Source organism: Pantherophis guttatus, chromosome 5 (genome assembly GCF_059756535.1).
Source record: "Pantherophis guttatus breed Tessera chromosome 5, ASM5975653v1, whole genome shotgun sequence".
Lineage (NCBI taxonomy): Eukaryota > Metazoa > Chordata > Lepidosauria > Squamata > Colubridae > Pantherophis > Pantherophis guttatus.
The window spans coordinates 31,883,346-31,897,268 of record NC_142067.1 but is presented as its reverse complement, the minus strand read 5'-3'; the positions used below and the strand labels follow the sequence as shown (position 1 = coordinate 31,897,268).

General features: G+C 36.8%; 1 protein-coding gene across 4 annotated transcripts; it reads left to right on the top strand.

Annotated features, from left to right (window-relative positions):
* Nucleotides 1-3,347: 3,347 nt before the first annotated feature.
* Nucleotides 3,348-13,337, top strand: GTPBP8 (GTP binding protein 8). Of its 4 annotated transcripts, none has more exons than XM_060686286.2 (8): nucleotides 3,348-3,469; nucleotides 4,019-4,284; nucleotides 4,998-5,408; nucleotides 7,328-7,426; nucleotides 9,943-10,073; nucleotides 10,561-10,660; nucleotides 12,722-12,840; nucleotides 13,164-13,337. In XM_060686286.2, the coding sequence occupies exons 3-8, from the start codon at nucleotides 5,058-5,060 to the stop codon at nucleotides 13,243-13,245; spliced, it is 882 nt and encodes a 293-aa protein (XP_060542269.2). In that variant the 5' UTR covers nucleotides 3,348-3,469; nucleotides 4,019-4,284; nucleotides 4,998-5,057; the 3' UTR covers nucleotides 13,246-13,337. The 4 variants fall into 4 exon arrangements, with proteins under 4 accessions (XP_060542269.2, XP_087750953.1, XP_087750954.1 ...); XM_087894828.1 differs by having other exon boundaries at nucleotides 3,400-3,469; nucleotides 4,019-4,056; XM_087894827.1 differs by lacking the exon at nucleotides 4,019-4,284 and having other exon boundaries at nucleotides 3,357-3,469.
* Nucleotides 13,338-13,923: the final 586 nt, after the last annotated feature.

The window sequence follows — 13,923 nt, the reverse complement described above, 5'->3', positions numbered from 1 at the left end:
GTAATGAAATTGTTCATGACTGAAATCTAATACTAATAATATTGCTATTATATATGCTTTGGCTTTTATTTTATTTGCTCCTCTACTTATTTTAACCTACCTATTTGCTGTCTACAGTATCACCAGGTTCGTTCACTTGGATTTTAAAATTAATAAAAATACTTCTAACAACAATGTAACTTCTGTTTCACTTCTGTCTCCTTTGATCAAGCTGGATTTATTGTATTGCTATACTACAGTTGTGGTAGATATCCCATCCAATCATATATGCCTTTGTATTCTCGTGCTCTGTGAATCAGTATAAGTTAGTAAGGATCATGAACTATGAGTCTTTTTCTCCTGATACTTTGTTGAGTTTAATAGGCCCCATGATTCTCATATCCCTCTACAAGAATCAAGGCTTTATCAAAGATCCTTTACCTTCTTCTTTCATCCCCACAGCATTCAGTTTAAAGCCTTCCTAACTGAGCTCACTGTCTTTGATCAAATACAATTTTATTAGTCCTTGTGAGACACAACCCATTAGACATTACTTGCTTAGGCCCTAAGCCTGGATAGATATTATTTATTATTATACGCTGAGGCAAAATGGATATCTGAGGTTCAATTTTGCTGAAACCAGAATCCTATTTTTTGTTGTAGATTGAGCATTCTACATAACAAAGATCTACCTCCTTCAGGCAAAACCATTTAATTCCCCTTCATTGTATCACCCAACAAGATTCAACCAAATTTAGCATATAGACAACTTACAAAGCTAGCCATGACTTCTGACAACAACCAATTAGGATACTCTTCCTGTGCCCCAGGAAGTTCAAAGCCAGAGAGGGTATAAAACCCAGGGACTCTCAGCATCTCTTCCCTTTTTTTTGCCCAAGATCTCCAAGGCATGTGATCCTGTTCATCAATAAACCTTCTTTCCAAGCAACTTCCATGAATCCAGTGTTTTTCTCCACTTGGAACTGAACCCAGAAGGATATTTTTTTCAACACCTCCAAAAAAGGCTTCACACAATTAAAACAACCCACTCTACCCCAAACAGAAAAATCCTGGTTGTTTACATACATGACGAAACCCTGCTCATTTTGTAAGACTACTCTGTCCCTCTTTCCCATCCCTTCTCCAAAACATCAAATATAGCCTTTAGCTTTTGCCTGCCCCTGCCTTGCTCTGATGACTAAAATTATACCATTTCCCCCCCCTAGTCTGTATATCAGAAAGCATTTCCATTTCACTCAACCTGGGAATGTCAACTGACATATAAATGTCTTGAAAAACACATTTCTGTCTCTCCCTCTCTTTTTGGGAGGGGACGAATGGTTTTTGTCTTGTTGGTAAAGAGTTCAGACATTCAAAAGGTTGCAGTAACTTATCTTCAGTTGACTTATTATTATTGGCTGAATAAAACCAAAAAAGCCCTAGAATTTCATGTATTTTTTACACAAAAAGTTTAACCACAGCAGCAAGGAACATGGGCCTGCAAGAATTGTGAAATTTAAATCTTGTGTAGCCAGAGCTGAAGCAAAGATATACAACATAAACATTACTGCTTCATCATGTAAAAAGCACAGATGTTTTAAAATAATTTATTCTAAGAAATGTTCATGTAATAGAAAGACATAATTTATTTTTTCCATGAGACTTACAGAAGCAATTTTCAACAAGAAACTAAATTTATTATCTGTTTGACAATGCTTTTTTTTCCCACCAGAATCTGGCTTCTATATTTGCCATGTCATGCCTGTGTCATCAGCCTATAATTAGAAATTGTCTGAGAAGTTATAAAAAACAACCAAGACTTACAGGCAAAATTCCTCTTTTTCATTCCCATACATACTGCATGCGTCAGTAGAAAAATTCTGTTCTCAGAATTGTGGCTTGTATTGAGGCTCCAAGCTTTAGAGTTTCTCAACCCAAGCAACTTTAAGATGTATGGACTACGACTCTTGGAATTCCCCAGCCATTTGGAGTTGTAGCATTATCAAATAGATAACAAATTTAGCCTCTTGTAATTGCTTCTGTAAGTCTCATGGAAAAAATGTATAAATTATAAAAATTATAAATGTATAAATTCTACTCACAACTATTAGGAACATGGTGGATTTATGTTATCTTTTATTAGATAGATATTTTATTAGAGAAAATAGTACATGCACATAATTTAATACTAAATATTAACATTAATGACAAATATTTAATATTAACTTTATATTTCTGAAAAAATATGTCTTTCTTCTATTCTTTTCTTGAATATTTATTCACAAATGTAAACCAGATTAAATTTACTGCATAATTAATCATTGTTTCCTCTATTTCATTGTTCCCTCTAACATCCCAGTTCTTAGGTAGCTAAGTGGTGTTATTCCTACTAACAGGCATATTAACATGGTTGGATAAAGCCCAAATTTTGCACAAGGACAAAGCAGATCCATAATAATTAAAAACACTTGAAAGATAAAGGACCTGAAAACTTTTTGTGACTACCATCCAAATAGTGTTTTTGATTAAGATTTGCCATAGGGGAAAAAAATAGGCAGCAAGCACAAGCAAAATAGATTTGAAGGTTTGGATCAGGCCAATTGAGAACTAGACACAAACTTTCAAACTTTCACAACTAACTTTTTTCCTTACAATAGGTACATTCCCAGAAAAATGCTTTTTTGCCTGTATTGCCACCTAGCTGCCAAACAATAAATTACGGTATTATTGTGTTACTGCTTACAGATAGAATGTCAGGGACTCATAAGTGTTTGAAACCAAACATTTTGTTCTGACAGCTTCAAAATCATTATCAGCCTATTTTAGGGCTGATAAGCCCTAAATCATATTTTGATATGTTTGGCTTAGTGTGGACATGATACATGAGCACATCTGTTTTGCTTGAGTAATAAAACTCTGAATTAGAGTTAAATGTGAACACATAGACTTTGATAAACTACTTGCCGAGCATAATCACCGACTGTAGGGAAAACACCCTGCACATTTCATGTTAAACCGTTGTCTTGTTAATGTTATAAATGTTCCAAGACTTCTGTCTACTCTTGATGATTTCCTATTGCTTATATATGGTATAAGTTCATTTTTAACAAACGGACCTACCTATGAAGCTGCTTACACACGAAAAGCCACAAATTCCTCCATCAAAATATATGGTACTCTTATTCTATCACCTCTTTCTTATGGAGTTATCCATTGTTTGATGGATAAGCCACAATGATTAAATTCACACAACATGCCCACGCAAAAAACACTAACCACGTTGTGGCTGTTGGAAGAAAAAGAAGCCTTTCCCTTTAAGGATTGTTGGAAGGCAGAGCTTTCCCTTCTTGAATTCAAAACTCCCGGCTGGGAGATTACTTGGAAATGATTGAAGGTCAGCTGCTTGAGAGCAGAATTAGTTTATTGTTTATAGGAAGGCAGGCAAGAAACAAATACAAGCACAGCATTCCGAGGTTAGCCTGTTTGAGCTGTAAGAAAAACCCTTTTTTTATATCCTAAAAGGTCTTTTGATTTTTCTATGTGACCCTTTAAAGTCTTTTGAAATTCTTTTGATTTGGCATGTGAATCCTTTGATTTGTGTGTGTAATTGTTTGATGGTGTTTAAATCTTGCTTTTTTGTGATTGGGTTCTTCCTTCCTGGATCTGACAAATAATTGTTTTATAGTCCAATCTCTATTTTTCCCAGCCCTTTGTAGTTGTTTGTTCCCTATAATTAATCAGTTTGTTATTACTGTGTTTTAGTGAATATCTCCTTTTCTCATGTGTTTAAAATTCTAATTACTTTGGCTTGATTTCTTTTCCTTTTTGGTGCTTTTTTCTGTGTCCCGTACCTGTTTGGATGTTGCAGGCCCCTATAATTTTGTCCTTCCTTTGTTGTGGAAAATAGGGTGGCTTCAGCCTCTTAATGGCCCATTGACAAAGGTGGGGGCTGAAACTCTGCCTGAGTTTCTGCTTATTTTCTTTTAGGGGAACTTTCCTGCTCTTTTAATATATTTTGAGTTTCTTTTCCTTTTTCTAGGAGTGAATCGTATCTTCCAACATGGCTAAGAGCAGAAGGTGAATCAATCTAAAGCTTAACACAACTCGTAATCATTGCCAAAGCCAAATTCCCACAACTGTAAAAATTTCGGAAGGGAACTGCTTTTTAATTCATTCAGGTTCAATCACGGGTATACAATGTGGTTTGTTTTTTAAACTGCCTTGCGAGGTCCGTCATCTGTTTCTATCTCTATGTTCTCTGGCGTCCGGGTCAAAGACTTCAGAGCAAGCAATCCCGGCTTCCGGGTAAGACATGCTGGCTTTCCGTACTGATAGAAGCGTGAATGGTGAGACCTTGGTTTCTGCTGTGGTTGTGCGCGTCTTCTTTTGATCCCCGTCCCTGCAATCAGATTGCGTTAAAAGTCTCCTTTCTGTGTTTGGGGAAGCAACTTTGCCGCCTCAAATGCATTTCTTTAAATAAATAAAAAAATCACTTAGCTGTTCTAATGTATGGATTTTATATTATAATTACTGCTGCACCGTCTTCCAGATTATCTTTTGTTTATTGCTAAATCTTTATTGCAGCTTTCCTTCCCCCCCCCCCAAAAAACATCTGCCTTTAAATATCCGATTTTATCTAGCAAAAGGAAATCATTTTTTTGACGTGATTGAATCTTATTCACTAGGAGCAAATACAGGATGACATGATGTATTCTTTTAGCCAGCATCAGTTAAAGAAAAAAAAATGCGATAGGGGTCAGGAGTAAAATGTTTGTGGTATTATTTAGTTATTAGATTTGTACAGCCTCCGTTTCACTGTTTTTTTAACTACCTACGGAAATGATCCCCAACCCAAATGCTCTCCAGATATTTGGAATGATAATTTCCATCATCCATTAAAAATAGGGGACTGATGATGATAAGATTTGAAGGCCAATCCCTTTGGAGAGCACCAGGTTAGAGAAAGCTGAGTTAAAGCAATCATGATTGCTAACTTTTTCTTCCTTTTTTCTCACTAGAAATTTGGACTTGAAACTTCCTGTTTGAAGATACATATCTATAGTTACTGAGTTGCCGTGATGATGGAAAATATATGCGTGAAGGTGCATCAATTGTCAAAATCTAGCAGATATATCAGCCTACTACAGAAAAGGCTTATGACCCGAAGCAGGACTCCTGTACAGTATGCTTCATTTACAGAAGTTCAGCAGCTCCCTGAAAAACAGTTTACTGCCATAACATTTCCTCTCCAAGATCTGGCAAAATTCTTTTCTCCTAATGTGGACAAATCATCCCTCTACATTTTCAAACCTAACCAGAAGGACATCCAGACAGCCGAGTTTTTTTTCATTCCATCACATCAACATATCATTGATTATTCCACTTCTGCGGTCCGGATGGCTCATGCCCCAGAAATGTCTGAGCCTGAGGTGGGATCAGTGAAAAGGAGGTTCCATTTTTATTATTTAGGTTTAAGAGGAAGAAGGACAAATGGTATCAAAATTATGCTATTTTGACATGTTGAGCAGAGGGTGGGATACAGAAGAAAAAAAAAGTTTCCAAAAGTCCAGGTTGTAGAAATCTTTGTATTTTTTAATTGCAGAATATCTCTATTATTGTAAACAAATTTTTGGTCCTTGTGATGTGAATGCTGCCCAAATAGCAGACTTGCAAAGGTAACCTGGTGGATGGACCAATAAGGGATTAAATATCTACTTAATAATTTATTGTCTATGAAGATTCTCAGTCATCCAGGTCATGGTTGTCCCAAAGGTGCTTTTTCAAGAGGCAGCTGAACTTTCTGTTTTTTCTTTGAAGAAATTTCGCTTCTCATTTAAGAAGAAGCACCTTTGGGTAATCATTGTTTATAAATGACTCAAAGATAAACAGAAGCTGATTCATACTATCTATCTCTTTCTATTTTAAATCAGTGTTATCGTTCAGGTACTTATCTGGTTTTGCAAGAAATATAATCCAAATTCATTTTGTTGTAGCTTTGGTTTTTAAATGGGAAGATCCACAAAACAAAATGATAGCCACTATAAATAAAGCTAATCTTGTAACATTGGCAACTCAATAAAAACAATTGTAGTTCAGGAGTGAAAATATTGTTTGAATGCACAATTTCTCCCAGTTTTTTCTTTCAACCTCTGTATATCAGTATTACCTTCGTCACAGGAATTTGGGAACAAGCTTGAAACACTAAGATAACTCCTACCGTTTTATTGTAGTTTAGCAAGTTTTGTGAGCTTGAATTAAAAAATATTGATCCCGGCTAGCTAAAACAAACTACTTTGGCTAGAAAGTTTAAACTCTCAGTCTTAACTCTACCTTTTACAAGAGAGTAAGGACTTCTCTTTGGCTTCATTTTAGTTTAATTAAGTGAGAGAAAGAGAGATTTAGGAATGTTATTGAGAAGGATGGAAGAAGAGTCATAGGGAGGAAAATAACACAAGTATTTGCTTATGTGCAGCAGCAAACAAGAACAAGACTCCAGCTTTTTGTTCACAATAACGTCATGAGAAGAGATGGATAGGTGGGTAATGGTTGCAGATTGCAGAAATCCACACAGGTTGCAGAGCCATGGAAGCTCTCATTTTGTAAAAGAAGCAAACAATGAGCATGACAAGTAGACAGCTTATATTTTAACTTGGGGGGGGGGATTTTTCTCACCTGATTCACTGCTCTTTCTTGAGCAATACTAATTGAAGGTAACCAGAAAAGACTTGGAGCTCAGGAACAGCTACCCCCCTCAAAGTGGCATAAAGATGATCAGTCAATATACTACTAGGTAATCAGCACTTACGGCTGTGGTTGATGAGGAGGTGTGGATAGGTAGTAGGAACTGCTTGGTTCCAACTATAGTGCCTTCCAAAACACATACCTCCCTTCCCTAACAGGAGTCTGCAGATGGTCCAGGATTGATCTCCAAGTGACTTTCTATCCAAGTATTAACCAGCGGACAGAGATAGAGGTAGCATCAGAGATCATGAGGAAGGTTTTTCCCACCCTAGGAGAAGCAAGACACGTAAGCAGATCTGCTGCCTTCCCTTCACTAAATGGCACGTACTAAGAACAGGAACACAGAACTAAAAGAGTGGAGTAATCCAAGTCATACCTTGTCCTGGTAGGGTGGTTTCATCAGGAATTCCATCTGTATCCATTGCTGGACCCAGGCCCCCTTTCAAGAGTCTGCAGATATTAGGTTGGTATTAAAGACACCAGCTTCCTGATACTAACCAACACATCTGGAAAGCCCCAGGCTACTATCAATATGCCTTGTTTAAATTATATATTGTTTATTGCATCATGAATGGAATAGTGAAATCACTATAACTTTCTCTTCCAGGTTTGCTTTTTAGGAAGAAGCAATGTTGGAAAATCATCTTTAATTAAAGCATTGTTTTCATTGGCCCCTGATGTTGAAGTCAGAATTTCCAAACGTCCTGTAAGTGTCTTGTGAAGATTGATTGCATTATTTCAAAGTGAATAGAGCATAAGCAAAACAAGTTATATCTGTATTGTAAAACTTTATTTCTGAAACAATATAGTTTTAAGGTCAGGTAAATTTTTTGAATAAGTGCATCATACACTTATTGGTCACAATTTCATAATTACAGGGTGAAAATTTTAAAGTGTTAGGCATCTATATTAATGAGGGATTACAGAATATACAAATAACACGTATGTTGTTCCGTCCAGTCAACCTATTCACATTTTATTCAACATAAATATATATTGGACTTATACCAAACTTTGTCATGCTTGAATTTGAGTAGAATACTCCATGGGATTTTGCTTTTATCAGGGTTTTTAATTATGGGCAAATGTTTAATTTATATCCCAGAAAACTTAAACAGAAATTCTGCTTGACCTGGGGAGACTGAGAATTTACATGACAGACCTGTAAATACTACATAGGTATATTCCTTTATTATAGTGAGGTCTAAAATATATATGTATAAAGTTTCTGTTAAGTCAAGAACAGGTTAATAGAAAAACTTAGTGTTCTCACGATATTTTGGATATGGCTCCAAACTAACCCCATCCATTGGCTATCCTGACTGAAAATACTGGTTGAAAACTGAAACTACTTCAGTTTTTTTAATAGAATATCAAAGTGAGATACATATAAATAGACACTTTTTATTCCATTTTAGGTGTTTTGCAGTACGCTGCAGTACTGTTTCAAAAATGAATCTGCTGTACAGTGGGGCAAAAAAGTATTTAGTCAGCCACCAATTGTGCAAGTTCTCCCACTTAAAAAGATAAGAGAGGCCTGTAATTGACATCATAGGTAGACCTCAACTATGAGAGACAAAATGAGAAAACAAATCCAGACAATCATGTTGTCTGATTTGGAAAGAATTTATTTGCAAACAAGCAAGATTTCTGGCTCTCACAGACCTGTAATTTCTTCTTTAAGAGGCTCCTCTGTCCTCCACTCATTAGCTGTATTAATGGTACCTGTTTGAACTTGTTATCAGTATAAAAGACACCTGTCCACAACCTCAAACAGTCACGCTCCAAACTCCACTATGGTAAAGACCAAAGAGCTGTCGAAGGACACCAGAAACAAAATTGTAGACCTGCACCAGGCTGGGAAGACTGAATCTGCAATAGGCAAGCAGCTTGGTGTGAAGAAATCAACGTGGGAGCAATAATTAGAAAATAGAAGACATACAAGACCACTGATAATCTCCTTTGATCTGGGGCTCCACGCAAGATCTCACCTCATGGGGTCAAAATGATCACAAGAACGGTGAGCAAAAATCCCAGAACGACACTGGTGGACTTAGTGAATGATTTGCAGAGACCTGGGACCAACGTAACAAAGGCTACAATCAGTAACACACTACGCCGCCAGGGACTCAGATCCTGCAGTGCCAGACGTGTCCCCCTGCTTAAGCCAGTACATGTCCAGGCCCGTCTGAAGTTTGCTAGAGGGCATTTGGATGATCCAGAAGAGGATTGGGAGAATGTCATATGGTCAGATGAAACCAAAGTAGAACGGTTTGGTAGAAACACAACTCATTGGGTTTGGAGGAGAGAGAATGCTGAGTTGCATCCAAAGAACACTATACCTACTGTGAAGCATGGGGGTGGCAACATCATGCTTTGGGGCTGTTTCTCTGCAAAAGGACCTGGACGACTGATCCGTGTAAAGAATGAATGGGGCCATGTATTGTGAGATTTTGAGTGCAAACTTCCTTCCATCAGCAAGGGCATTGAAGATGAAATGTGGCTGGGTCTTTCAGCATGACAATGATCCCAAACACACCGCCCGGGCAACGAAGGAGTGGCTTCGTAAGAAGCATTTCAAGGTCCTGGAGTGGCCTAGCCAGGCTCCAGATCTCAACCCCATAGAAAACCTTTGGAGGGAGTTGAAAGTCAGTGTTGCCCAGAGACAGCCCCATAACATCACTGTTCTAGAGGAGATCTGCATGGAGGAATGGGCCAACATACCAGCAACAATGTGTGCCAACCTTGTGAAGACTTACAGAAAACGTTTGACCTCTGTCATTGCCAACAAAGGATATATAACAAAGTATTGAGATGAACTTTTGATATTGACCAAATACTTATTTTCCACCATAATTTGCAAATAAATTCTTTCCAAATCAGACAATGTGATTGTCTGGATTTGTTTTCTCATTTTGTCTCTCATAGTTGAGGTCTCCCTATGATGTCAATTACACGCTTCTCTCATCTTTTTAAGTGGGAGAACTTGCACAATTGGTGACTGACTAAATACTTTTTTGCCCCACTGTATATGTCTTTTGAGTTGCAGATTATCTACAATAATCTACAGATTTATGTTTTATTTAATGTTCAGGATTGACAGATAAATTTTTAGACTTTGTCATGAATTTATATTTTTAAAAGTATATTTTAAATAAGTTCATAGATTCCATAATGCTTTATCTGAAAGAAGTCGGGAAGAAAAAGCTCCTTTTTTTCCAGGGTCACACAAAGAAAATGAATTTTTTCAAAGTGGGAAAATTCTTCACTTTGGTGGATATGCCAGGGTATGGGTTTAAAGCACCCAAAGATTTTGCAGAGATGGTGGAGCCTTATTTAACTCAACGCACAAAGTAAGATTGAAAATTATAATTTCTTGGAAATTTTTCTGTGGGATTAGGAGAGGGGGAATAGAGTTGTAAAATTTAGAGAGATGCGCTTGGGCATACAAAACAAAGTTTAAGTGAAACAACGATTAAATTTGGATAAAATACAATGCTGTTATAACCACTATTTAAACTTTAAATTTTAAAGTAATTCCTGAGGTATGGGTGAAGCCATATTGCTCTAATTTGCTGAGTCACTTCAATTCTATCTGAAACAGCACATTTTCTCAAAAAAGCAAAATGTATCTTCACTCAAAATGGTTACCTCCGTTGTTCTGCCAAAGGAGAATTTACCACATAATAATGGTATAAATGTATGGTAGAATGATAGAATATAAATATTTCTGAACTTAAAAATTAGGAATAAAAAAACCACCTATTTCTCATGCTTGACTGTTATTTGTTTTCCTATTATATTTGTGAGAAGTTGTGGCTCTGTTTCTATTTACTGCAGTTTGAAGCGTACATTCTTATTAGTAGATGCTAAAGAAGGAATTCAGGAAATGGATAACATTGCTGTAGAAATGTTAGAAGAATTTGGGATCCCTTATGTTGTAAGTAGCATACTTACCTTGCTTTAAAATAATGAGTGTATAATATTAAGATTCTCAAAAAATCATATATAGGGGACGTGGTGGCTCAGTGGCTAAGATGCTGAGCTTGTCGATCGAAAGGTCGGCAGTTCAGCAGTTCGAATCCCTAGTGCCGCGTAATGGGGTGAGCTCCTGTTACTTGTCCCAGCTTCTGCCAACCTAGCAGTTCGAAAGCACGTAAAAAATGCAAGTAGAAAAATAGGGACCACCTTTGGTGGGAAGGTAACAGCATTCCGTGCGTCTTTGGCATTTAGTCATGCCGGCCACATGACCGGAGTTGTCTTTGGACAGCGCCGGCTCTTCGGCTTTGAAACGGAGATGAGCACCACCCCATAGAGTCAGGAACGACTAGCACATATGTGCGAGGGAAACCTTTACCAACAGTAACTGGAAAGCATAAATACCATCTAGCCAGACTCTATTAATTATGTCTAAGAAAGCATTTCTCAACTGTAGAATTTTGAGAGTTGAAGTCCATACTTCTTAAAAGTTGTTAAGGTTAAGAAACATTGGTCTATGATAATTTAAAAAAAAAAACTTGTGAAGAAACAGAAGCAGCCAGTTTTTTAGGAATTATATTCCAGTTTAGTAAGAGATGTGCATGCAAACAATAAAATTTGTAATTAAAATGTTGCTCTCACCAACTGGGTTTTTAAAATTGTACTAAAAATGTATGAGTATTTTAATCGTCATATTCATAGAAATTAATGTGGAAGTATAATGGCAAAATGAATATAACATTTCCATCCATTTTAAATAAGTTGCCTAATCCTGACATAAACCCTTTTGCTCCAACATAATCTATTCTAAATATTAGCTTAAAAAAAGGTGTTACCTGTAAGAAATGCATTTTTAAGCCCTTCATTAAATTTATATTATGTGCCTATATTATGTGCTTCCTTTATCACTGACTTGTGGACTTCATTCCTTAAGAAGTATACAGTGGATATTAAAAGTCCTCACACCCCTGTTCAGTTTGCTTTTCAATTCAGTTGTATGTGTTATATGTATATTAAAAATGAAAAAAAAAATTCTGAAGTGATTTATCTTGGTCTGATTTTTTTTACATCTCAAAAAACTTATTTTCACAGGAGTGTATAGACTTTTTATGTCCACTGTAAATACACAGAATTTGACCCAAAGTTACTGTATTTTTCGGAATATAAGACGCATCTTTTTCCCCCCTAAAAGGGGATGAAAATTTAGGTGCGTCTTATACACCGAATGTAGCCCCGCCCACCCATTGGCCCCCACCCTTTGGCCTCTGCCTCGCAGCAGTTACCTCCTTGCAAGCAAACAGCAAGGAAAAACAGCTCCTTTCAGGTTCAGCATAGGCTAATTAGCACAAGTTGATTGGATTGGCCTCCCGACTCTCAGCTGATTTGCTCTCAGCTGTTTTGCGCAGGGCTCTGCTGCTTGCTGCAAAGAGGTAAATTGCTGGAGCAGATTTTTTTTTCTTGTGCTAATCAAGCTGTGCTGAAAACGAAAATGAAAGTAAAGCAGGCTGTTTGCTGTTTGCTGCAACGAGGCAAAATTGTTCAGAGGCAGAGGGAGATTTCTTTTTCTTTTTTTCCTCACCAAAAAAGGTAGGTACGTTTTATACTCTGTTGCGTCTTATACTCCGAAAAATACAGTAATTCCATTTGACCTCACAATTATAACTTACTTGTTCTAGTGCACGGGTATCAAACTCGATCATGTCACATGACATATCACAACCTTTTTTGTCTTTGCAGAGCGGGGTGGGTGTGGCCTGCGCGTGATGCATCCGGCCTACGGGCCGCCAGTTTGACATCCGTTAGGCCATGTACTTTGTAGGTAGAGATAAAAGCTGTTAGTGAAATTCAGATTCAAAAAATATATCTCAAAGTAAAAAATGTTGGAAGAGGAAAGGTCAAGATCTTATTCTTTTAAAGAACAGCCTGTGAGGATCTTTAACCTAATTCGTTGCTGAACTTAATTTAAGGTTTCAAAAACTTGTTCTAAGCTATTTTTGGTTGGTATGTTTTTGTCTTTTGACAGCTTGTATTAACCAAAATTGACAAAGCATCAAAATCAGCGATGGCAAAAAATGTGCTACAGATTCAAGACTTTGTAGAGAAAAATGCTCACACATGTTTTCCTCAACTTTTTCCTATCAGGTAACAGCTAACAAAGTCATATGTTGTTTTCTTGGAATAATATGAAGTAGTTTGCCATTGCCTTGTATTAAAATGTGAGTTGCAGTTGCTACTTGATACCATCTACAACCTACAATCTTGGTTTCCCATCCCAATACTTACCAAAGCTGACTGCTCAGGATCATGAGATCAGCCAAAGTTGACTAGGTGTTTCCATCTAGCTGAACCTAAACTCTAAGGAAGAGTTGTTCCTCAAGCAAAGGCAGCAACAGCAAGAATAGAGAACAATTCAAATTTATTTTTATGAGACTGCTAATATAATATTTCTGTCTTTGTTTCCACAGTTCTTTGAATTATACTGGAATCCATGTATTGAGATGCTTCATAGCTCATGTTACTGGAAATCTTCCATTATCCACTGAATAAAGCATTATATTTGGAAGTATCATTTCAAACTTCATGCTAGATGCTATATAAATATAAATTATTTTGGAACAATAAATGCCATGTAAATTCAATATTGTTATATATGTACATACTGTAAATACATATACATATATACATACACACTTATGTTGATTAAATGTGAATTTCAAAGATTAAATGTTATGCTTAGAAGTAGGAAAAGAAAGATCAAGTAAACCAAATTATGAGAAATGAAAGACCCTTGAGCAGTGTTGGAATTTAATTTTTTTTTACTACCGGTTCTGTGGGCATGGTGGGCATAGCATGGCAGGGAAAGGATACTGCAAAATCCCCATTCCCACCCCCACTCCTGGAGGAAGGATATTGCAAAATCTCTATTCCCATCACATTCTGAGGCCAGCCAGAGGTGATATTTGCCGGTTCTCCAAACTACTCAAAATTTCCGCTAATGGTTCTCCAGAACCTGTCAGAACCTGCTGAATAGCACCCCTGCTCTTGAGTCTTTTTAGGTTTGAAAGATGATAGATATGACAATCAGATCCTGAATGGATAACACACAAAACCTCAAAACCATTTTTCTTTCAACTCAAGATTGCAAATCTCAAAATAAAGAATTTAAGTTAAAAGACAAATTCCAGCAGAAGATTTAAAAATACATTCAATAATAATTTGACTGGA